General features: G+C 46.7%; 2 protein-coding genes across 3 annotated transcripts; one reads left to right on the plus strand and one right to left on the minus strand.

Annotated features, from left to right (window-relative positions):
- Positions 1-1,677: 1,677 nt before the first annotated feature.
- On the minus strand, positions 1,678-5,475 carry CETN2 (centrin 2). 2 transcript variants are annotated; one of them, XM_006216204.4, is made up of 5 exons: positions 5,322-5,475; positions 4,246-4,404; positions 3,867-3,995; positions 2,719-2,856; positions 1,678-2,293 (listed from the first exon to the last, which is right to left on the minus strand). In XM_006216204.4, the coding sequence occupies exons 1-5, from the start codon at positions 5,418-5,420 to the stop codon at positions 2,204-2,206; spliced, it is 615 nt and encodes a 204-aa protein (XP_006216266.2). In that variant the 5' UTR covers positions 5,421-5,475; the 3' UTR covers positions 1,678-2,203. The 2 variants fall into 2 exon arrangements, with proteins under 2 accessions (XP_006216266.2, XP_031530976.1); XM_031675116.2 differs by lacking the exon at positions 5,322-5,475 and adding an exon at positions 5,177-5,290.
- A 138-nt stretch (positions 5,476-5,613) lies between these two features.
- Positions 5,614-22,132, plus strand: NSDHL (NAD(P) dependent 3-beta-hydroxysteroid dehydrogenase NSDHL). Its single transcript, XM_006216206.4, has 8 exons — positions 5,614-5,757; positions 10,345-10,451; positions 14,121-14,279; positions 16,061-16,207; positions 17,413-17,541; positions 19,615-19,757; positions 20,839-20,941; positions 21,713-22,132. Exons 2-8 carry the CDS (start codon positions 10,365-10,367, stop codon positions 22,043-22,045), a joined length of 1,101 nt encoding a protein of 366 aa, XP_006216268.2. The 5' UTR covers positions 5,614-5,757; positions 10,345-10,364; the 3' UTR covers positions 22,046-22,132.
- Positions 22,133-22,412: the final 280 nt, after the last annotated feature.

The following is a 22,412-nucleotide window of genomic DNA, read 5'->3' on the forward strand; positions in this document are numbered from 1 at the left end:
TTCTATTCATTTCAAGCCCGAGTATGGCTACCAATGAAGCCAGCTGTTCCTAGCAGTTGGAACACTTGAGAGCAAAGAGAAGACTAATCTCCAGAAAGTTATTTCAAGGAAACTTAGTATGTCCCTGAGTCACTAGGGAGGCCCACAAGGCCCTACAGGAACTGACTCTTCCCTTCCCATCCCACTCACCTTCGCTCTCCTAAAGCCCCTATTCCCATCATCCCCCTGGGCCTATCCACAGCATCCTCATGGGAACTGACCACAGCTCCCTCTCCATCCATATCCTAGACTTTATTTCATTTAGAACATTAAACATAAGGAAATAAGAATGTATCCAGGTGACAGTTAACAGTAAAATTGGAAGTAGGGCCCAGTTTTTTCACTCCTTTCCAATATTGTATGTCTTTTATCAGATCATATGCTTCATTAAAAAAAAACAGCAATATGACAAAGGTCAAAGCCTCACAGGAGATGCTGTCAACTTGACTTTGGGGACAGTAACCATAAAAGCTTCATGGACCCACATTTAACAAAAATGTTGTGATAACCATACCAAAGCAATAGGTGAGAACAAATATTTCGCAAATGTCTCCTTAGACGCTGTAAATCCAGGCCCTTTTGGTTGCATTTTCATTAGCCCCCTAGTGATTCTGAGTTAAGCACAGCTCTTCTCCCTGTTTCACAGACAAGGAAGCTGAGGCACCCAGAGAAGTGGCTTTCCCCAAACTACACAGCCAGGGAGTGATGGAGCCCACATGAGAACCCAGGTCTGAGTCTACTCTGGGCTCTTCCCACATACTTCAGTGTTTCTCAATGAGCAGTCCCTCTGCAGAAGACTTGTCTGGGGGGTCCCCAAATCCTCCAGGATGCCAGTGTCCAGAAATGAGGCCCAAGCTCACACCTCTTTAAGGTGCATGCCATACAGTGCTGCTAGTTGGCATCCAGGACACCTAGGTAAAGTTGAATTTCAGATCAACAATGAATAAACAACAAAATGCCCAAAAGGGATACACTTGTACTGAAAAATACTGATCTGAAATTCAAATTGACCTAGGAGTTCCTTTTTATCACCTCAATCAGGCAACTCTATCCCAGGATTAGGATGCCGCCCAGAAGTTTTAAACCCACTCTCCCTCTCCACGTGCGGGTGCATGTCGGTCATTTTTCATTCCCCCTTCCTGCTTCTTTCTCCCCACCCTCAGCCTGAGGCAGAGATTTGAATGCCATCTGCCAGGATTTCTCTTATAGGTCATCCCATACAGGGCCAGGAGGGGGCTGGACACAATCACTCAGCCCAAGCCAAACCGAGATTCTGAGACACCATCTAGCAAATAAAATGACCAGAGGTTGGCTGAATTCAACCTACTGGCTTTCCCCTATTTGTCCCAAGAACAAATTACCAATAAGACTCTTTCTCAGCAATATATTTTGCCAAAACTATTTTTAGGGCATCATTTAGGCATAGGCCAAATGGTTGACTAGTTTTATAAACTGATGAGTTCCAAAGGCCAAACAGCAACAACAACAAAACAATTCACATCCATAGGAAAGGATTACTTTGTTTTCTGTCCACTGGCTGGCAAAGAATTTGGGATCCACCAGACTGCCTTTGACAAAATGGTTTAGAAGTTGGACTTACAGTCAAGGCTAAAGAACTCATCGTCAGAGAACCAGAGCTCATAAGAAGAAAAACTTTATTTTAAGACAAAACAAATAGCACACACACACGCATCCAAATGCAAGTGAGAGAGTTCACTGGGTTTTACAAAAGAGATAGCTGCACTCAGGTGTCAGTTAAAGTTGGAACCATCAAAGAAATGTCCCCTGCTTGTGGCGACATGGGTACAACATGTGCTTGTTAAGAAGTTGTTCTGCAGTAGCATAAATGTGGGAATGCATGATAAAAGTTAAGTGATTCGAGGCAGAACGGCAGGTGGGCAAGAGCTTGAAGACCTTTTTCTCTGCACTAGTGTGGTCTCGTTCTGCCTTGGGGAATTAAAGTAATCAGCAGGTAACCTTACAAAGAATTCTAATGTTAAAGAACACTTTCAAACATCTAAAATAGATTCGAAGTTGGTACTAAAGTTATACAGAGAGGTCAGTTGGGGGGAAATAATTTATGGTCTGAAAAACCAGGTTTCACACAAATGGCAGGCACTAAGTCTAGTTCCATGTGCTTGCGGTAGAAAAGAAGACACTGATCTTAATAAAGACTGGTCTTTTTCATGATGCGCAGGAACTCTTGCTCATTGACCTCTCCGTCTCCATCTCGATCAGCTTCATCAATCATTTCCTGCATGACAGTAAGGATTCAGGTTAAGGTAATTCACAGATGAAATTAAAATGGGTGGGACTAAGTAACAGGCTTTATGATGCTACATGAATAGACAAGTATATTCCACCCAATGCAGATGTGCTGCTTTTTAAAATAGCTTGGTTCCTGAAAAGTAATTTAAAAACCAAGTCATACTTTGCCACACATATCACCTAGAAGGGAGCTCAAAGATCATCTAGACTAAGGAGATTCCAAAAACCTAAAATAGTAAGTAAAATTGTCCATGTGTGTAGTTTTCTGGGAGCAGCATCCATTGGTTTGTCACACTATCAAAAGAGAAATTATCAGAGGGACAAGAGAACACTAGTTTCCCTTTAAAGCATCAGAGAACATGTAACTCAGAAAAGTCATACAGGAGGGCTCCAGGCTGACACATCACACACCTGCAGCTCCTCATCAGTGAGGTTCTCGCCCAACTCCTTGGCCACACGTTTTAGATTTTTGAATGATATCTTCCCAGTTTCATCATCATCAAAGAGTTTGAAAGCTTTCAGGATTTCTTCTTTGGTATCTTTCTCAGACTTAACAAATAGAACATAAAACACATGAGTACTACAGCCCCACCCCACCCAGCCCCTCTGCCCTGCCCTGACATCACCACATGGTCTTAGTGACAGCCTTTTGACATAGTGCTAGGTCACAGCAGATCAGACATCAACCAGGGTAGAAAAGGAGGGCAAACAATGAAATTATTACAAACTCAGAGACTAAAAAGGAAATACAGAAGATTTCACTTAAAACACTTTCTGTACAAACCAAAGAGAAAGTAGATTTATTTTTAAAATATAGGAGCAGACCTGTGCCCTGGGAGGCACACCTGAAACACTGATGGAGTTACTTTTCCATAGGCCAGTAGAACATAGATGAGCCATGCTAAGCAGCAGCCAGGAGGCCAATCAAAAAGAAACAGACCACTGGGACATCTTTCCTGGGTGGGATGACATTCAGGGGACTGAGGAAGACTCGCAAAGTGTTATCTCTCTTGACCATTTGGGCCCTTTAAAAGGGTGACACCTGAGAGACTATAGAGAATGGGTGAACTCAACCTTGGAAGTGTTGAAAGACCAAACCTTTAGTGCAGGGAAAGACACAGCTGCTGAAGTAACCAACCCTCAGGCTGAGGCTGCCCAAAATAACAAATGGGAGAGAAAAGAAATTCCAACTTTAAAGTAGAGGGACTTTGTCTTGTCAAAATGTGAGACTGTACCATTGTTGGTGTTTATAGCTTTTACTGCTTGTGGTTATCACATTGATATACTGGTTGGAGAAAGATAATAGCAAACAATTGAGCACAGGAGTACTTTTATTACTTTTCAGAGGGTAAAATGTCTTTTCCTGTGACTTTGTGTCCATGAAGAAAGCCAAGTAGATCCTAAACATCCTAATTCTCAGTCACAAATACTCTCCTTTATTAGATGGACTCTCTGGTTTGTGTTAACTTTTCTTTAGTGAAGACGTAGTCACATCTAGATTCAAACTTGTCTACCATTATCTTTGGTGGAAAATATGCCAATCATCTTAGCTAACTTACCATTTTCTGAGTCATCACAGTCAAAAAGTCACTAAAGTTCATTTTTCCTGTCCCTTCCTTATCGATTTCACTTATCATTTTCTTGATCTCTTCTTTCTTGGGTTCAAAGCCCAGTGCCCTCATTGCCACCTACAATAAAAACAGGATCATCTCGATATGCACATCTAAACCCAGGAGCAAAAAAAATGACAGTGTTGAGAGCATTAAGCCAGCATCCAACATAATCATGTTAAAATGATCAGGAAACACTATAACATTAAGCAAATTGACATTTGCACTCAATTTTATTTAATAATATTTGATGTAAGTAAAGACAGGAAAACAAAGACAAAGAAGCAGAGGAAAGTCAGGGCAGTGAGCAGGAATGTACAGGGCTTGCCTTAAGTTCCTTAACATCTATTGTCCCAGTTCCATCAGCATCAAAGAGATCAAAAGCTTCTCGGATTTCCTGTTTCTGATCTTCAGTAAGCTCCGGTTTAGGGCTCGTCCTTTTTCGCTGGACAGTTGATGCCATGTTTGCCTTCTTAAAGTTAGAGGCCTTTACATATTTTACAAACACATAAGCACAATATTATGTAATAGAGTTCATATTTTACATAAAATAGTTACAATCATATGTTTTAAAAATGGTTTATACCAACCAATTCCAAAACAGTGTAACAAGAGAGATAAGAGGGTTTACTGGAAAGGGCAATGTATCTTTCTATGCACCTCTATCTGCCCCTCTTCTTTACTAATGCTTCCAGAAGAAAGGAAATTCCTTGTTCTTTTGGACATCTCTTACTGAAAACCGTCCCATAAGAAAGCTAGCCAAGGAGCTGACTGTGGACTCCTGAATTCGGAACTCTTAATTCTAAAAATGTCCTTAGAATGCTACCTCGCTTCTAAGTTCTCCGATTTTCTGATTACTGCTAGACATATGGTCGATTATTACTAAGTTATGATGTATATTCTGTCAATATCGAATAATGAAACTAAATCCCCTCGGTACATCTGAGGCTTCTCCAAGAAGCTCAAAGCGTTTTCCGATGTCCCTTTATTTAAAATTTTAAAGGCACATTAACAATCAAACATAATAACCGCCCCTCCCCCAGCTCTGTGCGGAAACTTTGGTAGAAGCGGCCAGGAGGCCAGAATCTGGGAGGGGTCGGGGCCTGCGGGGATCGCGAATCCTTTTTGCCCAGGGACAGTCAACGAAGGGGCCAGAGAAGGCCGAAGGGGCCCAAGGGGCGGGTAGGAGCCAGCTGTGAGTAAAGGGGAGACAGCGGCGAATCACAGGCCCAGCAGAGAGGCGGGCATCTCAACCCTACCCTTCCGGGAAAGCGCTCAGAGGAAGAGGGAGGGCGCCAAAGCCGAGAACCGCGCAGGAGAGGCGGCGGGGCCCTGCCAAGGCCTGGGAAGGGCTCAGCCTCTGGACGCGGGGCTCGAGAGCTCAAGAGGAAGGCACGCACTCACCATCGCAGCTGGACTCCGCTGCCCGTTGTTACGGCAACCGACGTACACACTGATTCGGCGCCGTTCCCACCGCCCCGCGCGCGCGGCCTCGCTCCCCATTGGCTGTCCGCTCTCTGACGCCCCCCATTGTTGCCCGCTCGCTGACCCTCCCCATTGGCAAAGGGCTGGGGTAGGTGGGGCTAACCCGACAGAGGCGCTTTGCGCGGCGGGGAGGCGGTGCGCTCGCGGCCGACACCTGGCCTCATTGGGCAGGATCACGCCGCGAGCCCCAATTGGCTGAGCTAGAACAGAACCTAGCCAATCCCCTTGGTGAAGGAGTCTCTGCAGATCCTCGGCTCACAGGGGCAGGGCGGAAGCCGTGTCTGGTGGCGGCTGGATCTCTGAGGGTGCTGGCTGCTGACGCCTTGAGGCCGGCCAGAGGGGCGCCTACAGACAGGTAAGGGTTGCGACCTCGTCCTTGGGGTTGGTGACAGGACTGGAAGTCAAGGGGTTGGGTGGGGCGATGCGGCTCGGGGACTTTCTGGTCTGGCCTAAGACTGAGTTAGGATCAGAGGGGCCAGAGAAGACCGTGACCTTGCGTGTTGAAGCAGAGACTAGTCACGGAGCAACTGAGACCCGGAGAAAGGAAGGGACATGCAAAGCATTGTCGCAGAGGCTCAGGCGGTTAAGACTTAGAAACCGAATCCAGGTGAGGCTCTTTGAGCCTGTGCCTTTGAGAGGACTCATCCCCGAACCAGATTTCAAAACAGGATCGCCTTAGTTCTCACCTGGCTAAACGGAGCCCAGAAAGGTGATCTGGAGGCCTGGGAACGGACTTTGACGGGAGCGAAGGAGAGATGAGTGAGCATGAGGAGGTCGGGTCATCAGAATTTACACTTTTTGACACGCAAACACTCAAGGCGGATCGGAAGGAGCATTCCAGGCGGAGACACCTCATGAGCAAAGTCACAGATGAGTTTTGAAAGTGTGAAGCCTGCTTGGAGAAGTACAAGTGGGCGTGTGAAAGGGTATGAGATGAAAAGGAGCTGCAGCAGAGAAGCTGGAGGTCCAGGGTCTGCCCTCCTCAGCCAGCCCAGTGTAAGAGCGCTTCTTGGCTTTCAGCCCTTACCTGTCCTCCCCTCTGAGCATTGGTGCAGAATTTAGGGAGCCGGGGGACAGAGCACAGGTTTCTCTGTGCTCTGAGAAAGCCTGAGGTTTATTGACATTAATTAAACGAAAGTGTTCACCAACCTTCTGCCCTTTACCCTCTTGCACTTTGAGTATGAACCAGGTCCAAAACCTTTCCATCATAATTTGGCTCTTTCTTTTCCTGCCCCCTCCCCAGTAACCAGCCTCTGAGTTCTATCAATTCTGTCCCTGAAATGGCCTTCAGCAGCACCCTCCCTCTGAGTACAAGCCAGAGTTCTCACCATGGTCTGCATAGCTCATGCTGACATACTTCCTCCTCTCCCCTGGCTCACTCCAGCCCCAGGACACTGGCTTCCTTGCTGGACTCAGATGCACAAACGCACTCCTGTCTTCAAACTTTTTTTCCTGCTGCCCCTCCCCCCTCACCTGCTTGCCCCGCTTCATTCCCTCCTCCAGGTCTTTGATCCACTAACACCATCTCAGTGAGCCACCATAATTACCCTACTTAGCACTGTAGCCCCCTGGACACCCAAACCTTGCTGTACTTTTTTCCCATAGCTTTGTTCACTGTTGGCACTCCAGTACCTGGCACAGTCAGTGGCACATATTAGGTCCTTAGTAAATCATAGTTGAACAACTGATGAGTGGTCCCGCTGTTTCCTGCTTCTCACCTATCTGGTCCACCCTGCTCTGCCAGGTTAATCTTCCCATTGAATGGCTCTGGTCAGGTCACCTCCATGCTCTTAAACCTTCAGAGATTTCCCATTTCTACAGAGCAAAGTCCAGACTCAGCCTGGCACCTGAGCCTCCTGCCCAGTTGTGCCCCTCCTAGTCCTTCTCACTGCCTGTCCTTGTACCCCCTACTTCCCAGTGAGTCTGCAGGGGAACAGCCTAGCAGTGTAAAAGGAACAACCACAAGCCCTGCCTTGGCCTTGTACCAGCAGTGTGACTTTAGGCGAGTCACTTGACCTCTCTGAGCCTCAGTTCTTGTCTGTTGAAAGAGACCAGTACTGTCTCCCAAACAGGATGCTTTTTGGATCTTAACGGTATCTGCAGGTTCCACATCCATGGAGTCAACCATCCATGAATCAAAAATATTTTTTAAAAAATAGAAAGCTTCAAATGAAAACCTCAAATTTGCTGCATAGGCAACTATTTACTTAACATTGACATAGTATTTACAACTAGTTACATAGCATTGACATCATATTAGGTATTATGAGTAAGCTGTAGATGATTTAAAGCATACAGGAGGATGTGCAAAGGTTATATGCAAGTACTAGGCCATTTTATATAAGGGACTTGAGTGTCCGTGGATTTTGGTATCTGCAGGGACTCCTGGAACCAGTGCCCCACAGATACTGAAGAACTGTTGTGCTCATTTGTAAAAAGGCCTGACATTTAGCAGGTTTTCCTCTGATTTGCTCTTGTCATTCCCCCTGCCTGGCATGTGAAGGGCCTTAGACTTAGCCAAAATCCCTTCTCACACTGCAGCCAGAGCGATCTTTCTGATCTTAACACTTGCCCCTACTTACAACTTCCAGAGCCTCCCCTATGTCCTCCTGGGGTAACTCCTTAGCCTGACAGCCCCTGCGTGTTCTCAGCTTCTCCCAATATTGCTTCACCTGCCTTCTGTCACAGCTTGTCCCAGAACATGCTGGCTCTGTGCCATCACCTCATCCTTCCCACCCCTGGCCATGGAACATCTTTTAGCACACCTACCCTGTCTGTTTGACTCACACCCCTAGAGCCTTAGAATTTGACTTGCTGATTGCCTCCCCGCCTGGGTTTCCCCTCCTCAGAACTCAAAGGCACTTCTGCAATTCTCTGCCTAGCCTGTCTCCCACACTGGATGCCAGGCTCTTGGAAGGTCAGCACTATGTCTCCCGCAGGTTCTGTCTGGCAGTGGCCGGCCTCCAGTGACTTGTGAATGAGAGAACATGTGAATGAGTGAGTAGACACCAGGGTGCTGCTCTTGTAACTTACTGCTCCTCTTTGACCCCTGGGGCTGGTTTCAGCCCTGCAGCAGCTCTGAGGTGGGCAGGAAGGATGGCTGCTCTCCAGATGAGGCCTCTTAGACCCACCGCAGCAGCACACAATTCAACTCATACTCCATTCCAGGCTCTCTGCTGGCCCTCCAGGGGCTCACAGCCTAGTGGGCCAAGACAGACGTGAGAGGGGAAAAAAGCATAAAGCTGTGTGCTTTGTTAGAATGGGAGCGGAAACAGGTGCTAAGGAAGTAGCTAAGCTTGCCTGAGAAGGGGGAGGAGGCTTCACAGAGGTAACAGCTGAGCTAGGCCTTGAACAAGGAAACAGCAGAAGCTAAAGCTCTCAGGTGCGCTGATGGCTTTGTCAGTGGCTGCCACAAATTCAAAGGCAGGGCCTTTCTGTGTCCTAAAAGTAAATAGATGAGGGAGAAAGGAATGACTGACAGAAACAAACAGCTCAGGTCCACGAAAGGACAAGACTAAGCTGATTGAGCCCTTTGGGGAAGACGAGGGGAGCCTTGAGTGCTGTTTACAGATGTCATCTCTCCACAGACTGGTGTGATGACCTTGCAGTGGGCACAGTTTAGCTTCCATGGAAGGCAGCAGGCTCGGCCCCGACTGCCCCTGCACACCCCTCTAAGCTGAAAAGAGCCTGGTCTCCCACGTTTGCAAAGGAGGGAACAATTGTCTCTCTCTCTCTCTCTCTCTTTCTCTGGTTTGAAATTAACAGACCATTCCATCCTTTGTCTCCAGGACTCAGCTCACTTTTCTCTTTATCCAGTCCTGTAAGCAGCCCTCTGCCCTCCCTTGCCCAGAAGTTGAGCAAGACACTTAGAAAGTGGGTCTCTTTTCCTAGATTCTTTTTAGCCTAAGACTTTGTCCCAAAAGGGCACAGAGGGCAAACACACTGGTTTTAATTCAGAGACCTACCATTTTAAAGGAAAAATACTTGGGGCTTCTGATGTCTTAACCATAACAATCCCAGCCCCTAGAACATTGCTCTTTGGGGTCTTATTTTCCCAATTACAGCTGTTCCTCTAAGCTTATGTGTGGTAAAATGGACAGGACTGAAAATTTACCATCCAAACCATTTCTGACTGTCCAGGTCAGTCGTGTTAAATACATTCATAGGGAACCATCATCACCATCCGTCTCCAGACCTCTTTTCATCTTGCAGAACTGAAACTATACCTACCAAACAGTCACTTCCCAATTCCCTGCTCCACACAGCCCCACCATTCCTACTTTCTCTCTCTATAAGTTTGACTACTCTAGGGGCCTCATGTAAGTAGAATCATATGCTATTTGTCCTTTTGTGGCTGGCTTCTTTTACTTGGTATGATGTCCCCAAGGTTCTTATTTCACTTAGCATAAGTTCATCCATGTTGTAGCATGTGTCACAATTTCTCCTTTTTTTTAATTTTTATTTTATTTTATTGTTTATTTTACTAAGATGAGATTTGCTGTCTTAACAAATGTTTAAGTGTACAGTAGATTGCTGATTATAAGTACAACGTACAGCAGATCTCTAGAGCTTACTCATCTTGCTGAACTGAAACTTTCTGCCTGTTGATCAGTAATTCCTCATTTCCTCCTTCCCCATCCCCTGGTAGCCACCATTCCACCCTTTGATTATATGTAGTCAGGGTGGCTTTCATTTCACCATGAAGGGGAGCTCTGTGTCCTCTTCCTTCTCCCAGCATCCCATGCTCTGGCTTTGCTGGGATGAGTCCTGAGTCTGTTTATTGATGGAGAGACTGAGCTGCAGCAGAGAGATGTGGCTTGAGGAGATTGATGAAAACTTGGCAGAGGCGGAGGTGGGGGTTGGCATCCACACAGAACACTAGTAGCTAAGAGATGTTTCAGTTTATCCTACATAAATGTCTGTCTCTAAATATGTCTTTAAGGAGAGACAACCAACGAGACCATGTCTGGAGCTGAAATGGACCAAGCAGTTGGTGAGCCAATGGGAGACGAGGTCACACAGACACATTTGACAGAAGACATTCCAAACGTGAGTACCGACACAAAAAAAGGTGAAGCAAAACCAGATAAGGGGAAAGTCGAGCCCATACACACCAGCAAGCCATGGATATATAGCTGTGGGTTGAAAATTGTATTTGGTCCATTTATTAAATCAATCTATGTTGAGTATTATTTCTTTCTATAAAATACATATCTTTATTTAAGGTATTAGTTACTTATTGCTATGTAACAAACATTGTCAGAACGGAGCAGTTGGTAAAACAACACCCATTTCTTTGTTCTGCAGTTTGGGCTGTGCCCAGCTAGGGGCTGGGTGGCAGTCCTTGGCTGGTCTCCTCTGGGCTCACTTGTACAGCTGCAGTCATGGGGGCACCCTGAGGTGTGTGTTCCAGGTGGCCACACTTGCACACGTGGCAGTAACTGCTGGCTCTCAGCTGGGTGCCTCAGTGTGCCCTCACGTGGCCTCTAGCAGGATGGACTGTTGTTCAGGGTAGAATGGCAGAAGCCTTCTCAGGGGCAGCAAGGACAGTAGCAAGGCCTCTTAAAGTCTAGCATGGCAAGTGTCAGAAGGGAGTTTAAGAAATTATCAGGCCTCCTGAAGATTCTTCAGAAAGATCTGCGACGGGTTTGTTTGATTCACTTTTTTTTTAACTGAAGTCTAGTCAGTTTATAATGTGTCAGTTTCTGGTGAACAGCATCATGTTTTAGTCATACATATACGTACGTATATTCATTTTCATAGTTTTTTTATTATAGGTTACTACAGGATATTGAATATAGTTCCCTGTGCTTTACAGAAGAAACTTGTTTATCTATTTTATATGTAGTATTGTGTATCTGCAAATCTCGAACTCCCAATTTATCCCTCCACACCCCCTTCCCCCACTGGTAACCATAAGTTTGTTTTCTCTGTCTGTGAGTCTGTTTCTTTTTGTAAATAAGTTCATTTGTGTCTTTTCTTTAGATTCCACAGGTAAGTAATCTCAGATGATGTTTTTCTTTCTCTTTCTGGCTTATGTCATTTCAGAAATGTAATCACACCAAGGTAAAATGTGTTTATATAAAATGTCAGTAAAAGATCCCCAGCAGGTTCCTGTGAGTCAGCAGACCACCCTAGTTTTAGTGTACAGCTCAAGTAAAGCCTTCTCTGTGCCTCTGTAGTCAAGGGTAAATTGGAGATTCTAGTGCTGAGACAAACCAGCCATCTGTAGTTCACCATTTGTGTGAGTTAGGGTTTTACTGATACTCAGCAACCCAGAAAAGTCTGGATTCCAAAGGTTGTTCTTTCTCACTGATTGGCTTTATAGGAAGTAAAAGTTAAGCATTTAAACTACTAAAATAAAAAGATCACTTTCACCCTAACATATATACATTCTATGTAAGATCTCTGAGAAAAAGGGTCCACTGCTAAAGACAAAGGAAAACAGAAAAGTTTGGAGGAAACCCAGTGACCTAGACAGTTCTCTTATGTCAAGATCTTATTGCAATTAAAATCGTTTGTCTAGTCGATGTTCCTTCCTATTCTTAAAACTGTCTCCAAGATGTTGATTTTATACCCCACCCCCTCGATAACCCGTTCTTGAGTCTCACTACCTATTCCAATCTGGAGTTGTATTCTTACTTGTTAGTACATATTCCTTCTTGTCTGCTGCGCCCACTTGCCCTGAATTGTCTTTCACAGCCATGAAAGGTAAGTGGTTATTTCACATGCGTTCCCCTAACCAAGTGGCATTGTCCCATCACATATCTGACTTACCTGGCACAGGTGCCAGTTCTGTTCTCATCCTTACCAAACTCTGTGGACCAGCCATTGGCCCACTTTCCAAGCAATATTGATGCATGATTTCAATATACTAAAAGAATCCAGGTCACTCTGTCAAAGAGAGGAATGTGGATTGCTCACATTTAAAATAATGAAATGAAATGGCACTGGACAAAATAGCAAGGTTATTTGATTTGTTTTTAAATTAGACTATCAGCCTTTTGGAACAACTAATGAGAGATGCCAACTAAACAAAGGAATCTGAAATCCTTTGGGATGCTATCAAACATGTCTAGTTTAGACCCTCTTTGGGCTCAGGGAAGCTTTTACCAAACAAGAAGAAACAGTTCAGGAAGCAGGGAGGCTCAGAGTTACTCTTTACAAAATGGCATTTGCCTGTGCAGCTGACTTGGGAGGAGTGGGAAGAGAAGAGATTTCCCAAAATAGGATCATATGGGATTTGTGTATTGAATTTGCCTATGCCCTGGGGATCTCTTAGAAATTTTAGTCAAGGTGCAAATAACTGAGCATGGTATGATTACATGTCTATGGGAGAAATCAAAGTGTAGACAGAAACAGGCTGAAAAGATAATTTGATGGTGGGGAGTGTGGAATAGTGAGGCCGACTGTGTCGGGAGATTACACATGCCTAAACAAATGGTGCTCAAGCTACAGAGCCATCTCCATATGGCCTGTGGACCCCAGTAAAACTGCCATTCCACATAGGACACCAAGTTAGGAAGGGCAGATCTATAGAAGGGGCCCTGACACCCCTGGAGTCTCCTGCTTGTCTCAGTTATATAGGTATTTAAGGAATACATAGGGGGTTCTTGCTTGGTTAACTTTTTAATCAGGAGCAGAACTTCTTTAAGATCTTTAGTTTCCATACCCCAAATTTGATTTATTATACATGAGCATAGGGAAAATGGGGGGTTGTCATCTTAAAGGAGCCCACATATGGTTTTAGAAAGGCCCCAGGGAAGAGGACTGTAACAGGTCTTCCTTTGGGGACACTTGTAGCCAGCTTAATCAGTGTGCAGCAGCCACAGTTTTACATTGGCTCTTGGAGTCAGAATATTTAAGTGCCTGCATGTGGTGCTCTGTCCTTCCACTACCCCCAGTTACCAAAGTTGAAATTTAGCCCAGAGAGTACATGTGTTGCAGAAGCTGAAATGTAAACAACATAGCTCTCCCCTAATTCATCAACTTCCTCTGAGCTCAGAGAAGGGAAGACAAAGCCCTGGGCCTGGTAGATTAACAGCTCACTGATCTTCCCAGCAATCCCACCAGGAGACCCCATCAGAGGACAGCACAGTCTTACATGGATATACTAAGGCAAGAAGGGGTTAGGTGACGAGCCCAAAGCCACACAGCCCAGCCCGCAGTGGCTGGGGAGGAAAGGGTGCTGACTTTCTCCTACAAGTATGGAAACTATGCTTTCTTCTCTCTGATGTTCTAAGTGCGCACTGTCAATTGAGTGGGTGGCATGTTTTGTTTTGTTGGTTTATGTGGGTGGTTTTTCTGTTTGTTTGTTTCTTGCCTTAGAAGTTCCCAGGGATCAGCTATTGGGAGCAAAAAGATGTCACTTTTGCTGTTTGTTTTTGTTTTTAGATTGTCCAGTTTTGATCATAGGTGATTTAATTTATTTCAGAGATGCCTCCCTTTCTTTTCACTAAACCCACAGCATGGGTCAGGTCATCCAGTCTAACCAAAGCCTGTATCACTGTCATTTGCTATTTATCATCTCTCTTCCCTCTTTACTGGTCCCAGGAGAGAAGGTTGCCATTGGCAACAGAACACCAGAATTATATCAAGCCTCCAACTTGGTTCAACAAGCATTTCAAACTAAGAAATGGACCTGCCATCACAGCGGCTTGTGACCTGTGAGTCCAGGCTCTTAGTAGTGTCCCCCCTGCTATCCCTCTCTTTCCACAGGCCAAGAAGTGCACAGTGATTGGAGGCTCTGGGTTCCTGGGGCAGCATATGGTGGAGCAGTTGCTGGCAAGAGGCTACACTGTCAATGTCTTCGATATACGGCAAGGGTTCGACAACCCCCAGGTGCAGTTCTTTCTGGGTGACCTCTGTAGCCGACAGGTAACAGACCACCCCGCTTGCCAATTTCCCCAGGCCCCTGAAGGGAATCCGCCAGACTTCCCCTGCTCAGAGGCCAGCCAAGTTGTCCAAGTTGTTGTTTCCAAAACAAAAAAAAACTTTTTTGAAAAATTTTACAGCTATAGAAAGAATTTAGTACACACCCACATTGTTACTCCTGAGAATGAGTCACTGTCACCTCTGTCACTACTACTCCACTCTGCCCTGGTAGTTTGAAAGCAGCCATGGCCAATACAGAAATGAATGGGTGTGGCTATGTGCCAATAAAACTTTCTCTGCAGACTTGTCCACAGGTGGGAGTGTGCCAACAGCTGCTCCTGAATGTATATCCTAAAGTGCAACTGCTGGGGGGGGGTGCGATTATTGAGATATAATTCACGTTGCGTAAATTTCACTTTTTTTAAAATTTTTTTTTGGCTGAGGGAATAAACTTCACATTTTCAAAGTGCACAGTTCAATGGCGGTTAGTATATTCACAAAGTCCTGCAACCATCACTACTATCTAAGTCCAGAACACTGTCATCAACCAAAAAGGAACCCCGGGCCGCTTAGTAGTCACTCCTCATTTCACTCATCTGTCTCTGTGGGTATGCCTTCGGGACACTTCATATTAGTGGAATCGTAGAATATTTGTTCTTTTGTGACGTGCCTGGCTTCTTTCACTTAAGATAACATTGTTAAGCTTCACCTGAGTCACAGGATGTTAATGTTTTGAATTTTAGTAAGATGTTGCCAAATTGCTCAACAAGGCCGCCTGGTCATTTTCCATTCACACCATCAGTGTGGGGGGGTCCCCACTGCTCACATCCTTGCCAGCACTTTTGGGGTGTGGCCATGCTGGAGGGGGTGAAGTGGTACCTTAGCGATGCTTAGTGTCATATGCGTCTTCCCTGTGTGGCCAGCCAGGCTCCATGCCTTTTGTTAATCCCCCTCTGTGAAGTGCCTATCAGGGACCTTTGCCCACATATCCTTGGATTTGCCTTGTATTTCTTTCATTATATTCAACATGTCTCTTCATCTCTCCTTCATGTGTTCTTTCTCCATCTTCATAGTATTTTATAGATTCCCTCTATTCCATATCTACACACAGCCAGCCTTGTTTCATCTTTATCCCACCCCATCCTCAGATTATTTTGAATCTTAGATATCATGAAATTCCTATTCTTACTGGTGATCAAATTGTCCCTTCTTTCTTTGGCCAGTGGGAGCCTCTTCAAATGGGCTTTTAACAGTACTTGCTTTCTGGCTAATCTTTTCTGTTTCCTGCCCTAGATCTGTCTATAATGCCTCTTAGATCACTGTTTTATGTCTGGTTTCACAGAAAGGAAACCAGGCCTGTGTATTGGCTATTTGCACTGTGTTTCACAGCATGAGACTTGCTCACATGACTCATTTGTATCTATGGCCTCATCTTCCCCAGGATTTTTACCTTCAGGTGTCCTGAATTGTGTCCCTCTTCCCATGGGACACAGAGACACAGATGTTACCTTTCTCTGGATCCCAGAGTCTTCTCACTGTCCCAGCCAGTTTCTGTGGGGGACCAGGTAATGGGGAGGAGGCCATTAAAGGGACAACGTGATTTCTATCCTGTGTACTTCTGTGTTGTTTGACTCTTTTACAATGAGACTGTCTTTCTGTGTTGATTGTACAATTATAAAAGGGCAAGACACATACATGCCACAGATTGGAGATTAGGAGCATGAGGAGGGTGTTGATTTGTCAAAGGCAGGGATGATTTTTTTGTTCTTTATTTCCTTTTCCAGGATCTCTACCCATCTCTGAAAGGTGTAAGCATAGTTTTCCACTGTGCATCACCCCCGCCATCCAGTAACAACAAGGAGCTCTTTTATAGAGTGAATTATATTGGCACCAAGAATGTCATTGAAACTTGCAAAGAGGCTGGGGTTCAGGTAAGGGGAGAGCTGGAGTGAGTGCTGTCTGGAACGTGTGATGGCCTTTCTAAGTGCATGGTTTGAGCTATAATATTCTAACTTTATCTGAATAGGAAGTCTGAGGACCCTAAGGCTTATTAGTCTTTGGTTAAAGATTCTACAAAATTTTGAAATTGCTTGTATTTGTTTATTGTGGTAATATATATTGTGGCTTATATATACATATAAAACATACAATTTACCATTTTAACCATTTTTAAGTGTCCAGTTCAATGACTTAAAGTACATTCACATTGTTGTACAACCACCACCACCATCCATCTCTAGAACTTTTTCATCATCCTAAGTTGAAATCCGTACCAATTAAACACTGACTCCCCAACCCCCTCCCTCAGCCCCTGGCACCCACCATTCTGCTTTCCGTTTCATGAATCTGACTGCTCTAGGGACCTCATAGAAGTGGAATCATGCAGTATTTGTCCTTTTGTGTCTGGCTTGCTTCACTTAGCATAACATCTTCAAGGTACATCCATGCTGTAGCAGGCGTCAGAATTTCCACTGAATAACATTGTACGGGAGGGGTCCACCACATTTTGTCTCTTCATTCATCTGTTGATGGACCCCTAGGTTGATTCCACCTTTGGGCTATTGTGAATCATGCTGCTATGAGCATGAGTGTGCAAAAAAGTGTTTGAGTCTTGGTTTTCACTTCTTTGGGGTAAATGTTAAGAAGTGGAATTTCAGGATCATACAGTAATTCTGTGTTTAACCTTTTAAGGAACTGTCCTACTGACTTCCAGACCTTGCTTTTATTTTCAAACAAAAACAAATGATTGTCTTTTAGCCAGTAGAAACCTATGATAACTCAGACCTGAAGGGACACAATTTCCACCACAAGTTATAGATCCTGGTTCTGGATCACCTTTATAGGGTACCAGCCACTAGATGGAACATCCCTGTATCAGCCAAGCCCCCACCCCCCTTCACAGATGCTGTGTGAATGAGAGAAAAGACTGGAGTGAGCCAGGGCAGGTTCTCTCCCAAAAATCTCCAGTGCTGTTGGCCAGCCCTGGCATCATAACTTGGCCCAGCAAGAATAGGCAGGGAAGGAGCTCTTCTGGGCTTGGTGCCATGTGCTTCTCTTTTCTGCATGACCATCAAGGTGTTTAAATAGTGATCCTTCCTGACTCATTCTTTTAAAATCTTCCTTTCTCCTCTGCCAGAAACTCATTTTAACCAGCAGTGCCAGTGTCATTTTTGAGGGTGTCGACATCAAGAATGGAACCGAAGACCTCCCTTATGCCGTGAAACCCATCGACTACTACACGGAGACGAAGATCTTACAGGAGAAAGTACGTACCCAAGAACTAGTTGAGTGAGGGACACATGAGTTCCATGAACATCTGAAGGATTTAGATTCTTAACAAGAACATTTTGAACATATGAAGTTACTATTCTGAAGCCTGAGTACCTAACTTGGGAAGTAAAATTTGTGGACAAAATTCGATTGTAAAGGTAATAACAGAAAAACTAATAATAACAGAATAGTTTTACATGGCCAGACACCGCTCTGCGTATTTTACAGGAACGGCCTCGTTTAAACTTCACAATGACCCTATAGGGCAGGCACTATTGTTGTCCTCAGCTTACAGACGACAACAGTGGAGGCACAGAGATTCAGAAGCTTCCTGAGGCCGTGCAGGAAGGTGGTCGAACCCAGGCAGTTCAGCTCCACAGCCTGCACCCAGCCTGTACCTGTGCGAGTTTACTCAGTTGCTCTAGAAATCAAATCAGAGACAATTTATGATGATTGAAAGCAGCAGGCAGAACTTGGGCTAAACACTCGAATGTCTTTCCATTTGCACACACCTTCCTAGTGGTACTCCACCCCCCTGTTTTTTAATTAAAGAATGAAAAGATCTTGCTTTATTTTCAGGAAAAGTTAATTTTCTACCTGGCAAGCCAGCTTCACCAGGGAGCACCCAGTTTTACCAGCAGTCTGGGCCAAGTAAGAGGCACCAAGCCTTCGGACTCCGGGGCTTCGGGGTATCTGACAGTAGCTAACGCCCGGGAGAGTAGGACCCTCAGCTGCGCAGCCGTGAGCTTGCAGCGCACTGTGCACTTAGGTTTCCTCTCGCAGCCAGTACATATGGAACCAGAGCTTAATGCAGGTTTGGCCAGAGTGCCCTTGCGTGGCCTGAGAGCCAGCCACCTCCCTCCTGCTTGCTATTACTCCAACTCAAAAAGTGCTAGCACAGCGCATCTGCAGGGAGACCCAGGACTTCCCAATGCAGGGGATGGAGGCCTAGCCCTCTGCAAGCTCCAGTCCTATGTCTGCACCCTGGTCCTTGGAGCACAGAAAGCCTCACAGAGCTCCCACAACTGGGCCCTTTGCACCCTCACTGAAGACTCCTGGGACTCCTGCCCTCTGGGCCTGCATGTTCCAGGTGGCAGCCTTGGCTCAGACTGTCAATGTCTTGCTTACAATGACTGGGTGCTCTACCAGAAATAAGCTAAGCCTATAAATGCCTCCAGCAGTAACCCCCCGGAGCCTCTGGTCAGCTACAGTCGGCACACAGCGACCATGTGCTTTCAGACACCCTGACTGATCATGAGCGGCGTGTGGTGTTATCTAGGACCCCTTGAACTTTCTTCTCTTTCGTAACAGACATGAGCCTTGGGTAGAGGGCATTTAGAGGCTTATTTAGTCATTTGAATCAACAAGTAGCTTCAACTTACTGGGATCAAATCATGTACAAGAATTTTGCCACAGTAAAGTAGAAATCCTAGGTGAGGTGATAGAATAACTTACCGAAACAAGTTAACGTTGGCTGTCTTGTTGAGTCGGTACCCAGCCCTGTAAGCCACAATCCCTGATTTCACCAACAATATAACCAATCATTGGGCAAGCTTTGTTCCTTTTGAGACAAAAGCTGTTTCTCTATAGTCTAAGCCTCTGAGTTCTAGTTTGTCCATGAAGCCACACAGAACACATCTTTTCTCTCTTCCTGAGAAGAGCCTTCACTAGGTCCAAGACACTGCTGTGTTTCTCCCAGACCCCCACCTTCTCAGCCCCTTCTTCCTGGCCCACATGGACTTGCCAGAGTCCCTTCCTAGCAGGTGGGACTCAGTGATGACTGGAACAGCCCAGGACCAGTGGAAACACACACAGTTGGCACATGGAGCTTAAGTCAGAGCCCACTTGGTGGCGGCAGCCTCCCCGAAGGCCCACAGCTAACTCATTAACTGAAACACTTGGATCTTTTACACTAACTGCTGTGTTTGTGCATTTTGCTGTTTAAACCCAAACCCAGACCTTTCTTTTGGTTATCACTGGTTTAGACCCAGCTTGCTCTCCTGTGTTTGCAGAGTTTGGTGTTGGGGTGGGGGTTGGTCACCGATGTGGGTCTTCTGCTCTCCCGCAGGCAGTCCTGGGTGCCAACGATCCTGAGGGGAATTTCTTAACCACAGCTATCCGCCCTCATGGCATTTTTGGCCCAAGGGACCCCCAGTTGGTCCCCATTCTCATCGAGGCAGCCAAGAAAGGCAAGATGAAGTTTGTGATCGGGTAAGTCGACTCACGGCTACTCTGCTCTTCACCCCCGACTGCACTGTCACAAATGACCACCAGCTGGGGGACTGGAGGCAACAGAGATGGATTCTCTCCCAGTTTGGGATGCCAGAAGTCCAAAACCCAGGCATGGGCAGGATTGGTTCCTCTGGGGGCTCTGAGGAAGAAGCCGTCCCAGGCCTCGCTCACAGCTTCTGGCATCGCCAGCCACCCTTGTCTCGTAGACGCATCACTTCGGTCTGTCTCCATCTCCCCATGCTGTTCTTTTCTCTGTGGGTCTTTCTCCAAATGTCCCTCTTCTTATAAGGACACCAGGCATTGGATTTAAGGCCCACCCTACTCTATAGTGTGACCTTGAGTACATCTTCAAAGACCCTATTTCCAGATAAATTCATAGTCACAGGTTCCAGGGACACATGAATTTTGGGAGGACACTGTTCCACCCCAAGCACCCTCTCAGCGAGGCTGGGAGAATACGTGTGTCCCTATCTGGAAAGTCAGGAAACAGGCTCAGAGGGGAAACGATTGGCCCAGCGTTAGGGGCCAGGCCCTCAGCTCTCATTGCATCTAGGAAGATGGGGGAGGTGTTAACATTCCCCCTCCAGGCAAGTGCAGGTGGAGGGGCCTCTACAGGTGGTGAGAGTGTGGCTGTCTCCCCAGTACTCCTTCCCTCCCTTCCTTCTCTCTTCTCCCTTTCTGTCCCCTGTATCCCTGTGCCTTGCCACCTTGCCTTCCTGCCTCCCACTCTCCCTCCCTGCTGCTCTGCCTTATTGCTTTGAGAGGCCAGAGCAAGGCATTAGCCCAGAGCACCCTAGAGAGAGTTGAGGGACCGCTGCCCAGATTGGAGCCCAGAGCAGACAACACCAGTGTCGGCCGTGTCAGAATGGGACAGGCAGGGCATCTGGCTTTCAGATTCCTTGGTTGGGCCATAAATACCCCCCATGGTCCCTAAAGGCCCCAGGAGCCCTGGGCCCTTGCACATCTTCAACTCTTAAGGACGCCCAGGGGCTGACCTTGCTGGGGTGGGGAGTGGCCCTGGGTCCACGTGCAGGGGACCCATTACTTGTGTACCCAATAGGAACGGGAAGAACTTGGTAGACTTCACCTTTGTGGAGAACGTGGTCCACGGACACATCCTGGCAGCTGAGCATCTCTCCCAAGACACAGCCTTGGGTGGAAGGGTAAGGCACCTGCTCCTGGCTGCCCAGCAGCGGTTGGCCCCACCCCCATCCCTCCACTGCGTGCTGGCCCATCTTACTGGTTCTTCTCCCTGTGATTGGATTCGCTGGCAAATTTCCCCCAGGGCCCTGCATCCTGGTAGGGTGAGGTCAGCCCTCAGGCAGAGGTGGAGGAGCACATGCGGGTCCCCCTTTTCTTGTTTCTCACTCCTGCCTTTGGAATCCCTCCATTTGGGCCTCATTTTTTCCTCCCAGACCTCTGCCTTTTTCTTACTCGTAGAACTCATAGTGTGGCGGGGATAGGGTGGGTACAGCTTTTACTTTAGACCAAACGCAGCACATTCAAGAAACATCATATGACCCATTCATTGCATCTGAGGATAAAAGGTTTTACAGTGATTAACAAAGTTATTAACAAACGTGCCTTCCCAGATGCAATCTAAGCTTCACTTAAAATCCTGGCCCATAGCTTAAACATTCATTGCCTTCCTGCCGCACCTTAAAGCCACCTGTAGCTGCCAATCAAAAAGGCGTCTCAGCTGCTGACTGACATTTGTGGACTTGAGGACCACGTGAAATGCTGTGATCCATGTGGGCTTAATATCCACCTCACTTAGGAGCTGGGGCGGGCGGGCGGGCAAGGAGCAGCCGCTGGTTTCTCCAAATATTGGTCCTGGCCAAGCCAGCAGCTTGGGGCTGAGCTCCGAGTGCCAAGCTGGGCCTGCTCACCCTTCCCGCCGGGGAGCAGTTTCTAGCTTCTCATTCTATCTACAGGCAATTCACATCACCAATGACGAACCCATCCCCTTCTGGGCATTCCTCACCCGCATCCTGACCAGCCTCAACTACGAGGCCCCCAGGTACCACATCCCTTACTGGGTGGCCTACTACCTGGCCCTCCTGGTGTCCCTCCTGGTGATGCTGATCAGCCCAGTCATCCAGCTCCAGCCCACCTTCACACCGATGCGGGTTGCACTGGCTGGGACATTCCACTACTACAGCTGCGAGAAGGCCAAAAAGATCATGGGCTATCAGCCACTGGTCACCATGGATGAGGCTGTGAAGAGGACTGTGCAGAGCTTTCACCACCTGCGGAAGGTCGAGTGAGGCGCCTCAGAGCCTGGACCCCTCAGCGCGTTCCCCTAGCCCGTGCCTGGCTTCCTGGGGACCAATAAACTAACGTCCTTCCATTGAGTTTCCTCTGAACTTAGGTCTCTTCCTGCTAGCTCAGTGAGAGCACTAGCCCTTCCGGGACCACAAGGGTGGCAAAGTCAGCAGACAGCTCTTCGTAGGTCTGGATGTGCAGTTCTTAGGATAGAGCAGCCTCGTGTCCTACTGTTTTGTGTTCTCTCCGCCCACCCCCTGGCTCCCGAATTCCATGTTCCAGTGCCCTCACACACAGTCATGGAAGCTGCAGAGAAGAAACAAGTCATTTGCTGTTGAGGATGGGGCCCTAGATTACTTTCCATGCAGA

The sequence above is a fragment of the Vicugna pacos genome, chromosome X, assembly GCF_048564905.1.
Source record: "Vicugna pacos chromosome X, VicPac4, whole genome shotgun sequence".
Classification (NCBI taxonomy): domain Eukaryota; kingdom Metazoa; phylum Chordata; class Mammalia; order Artiodactyla; family Camelidae; genus Vicugna; species Vicugna pacos.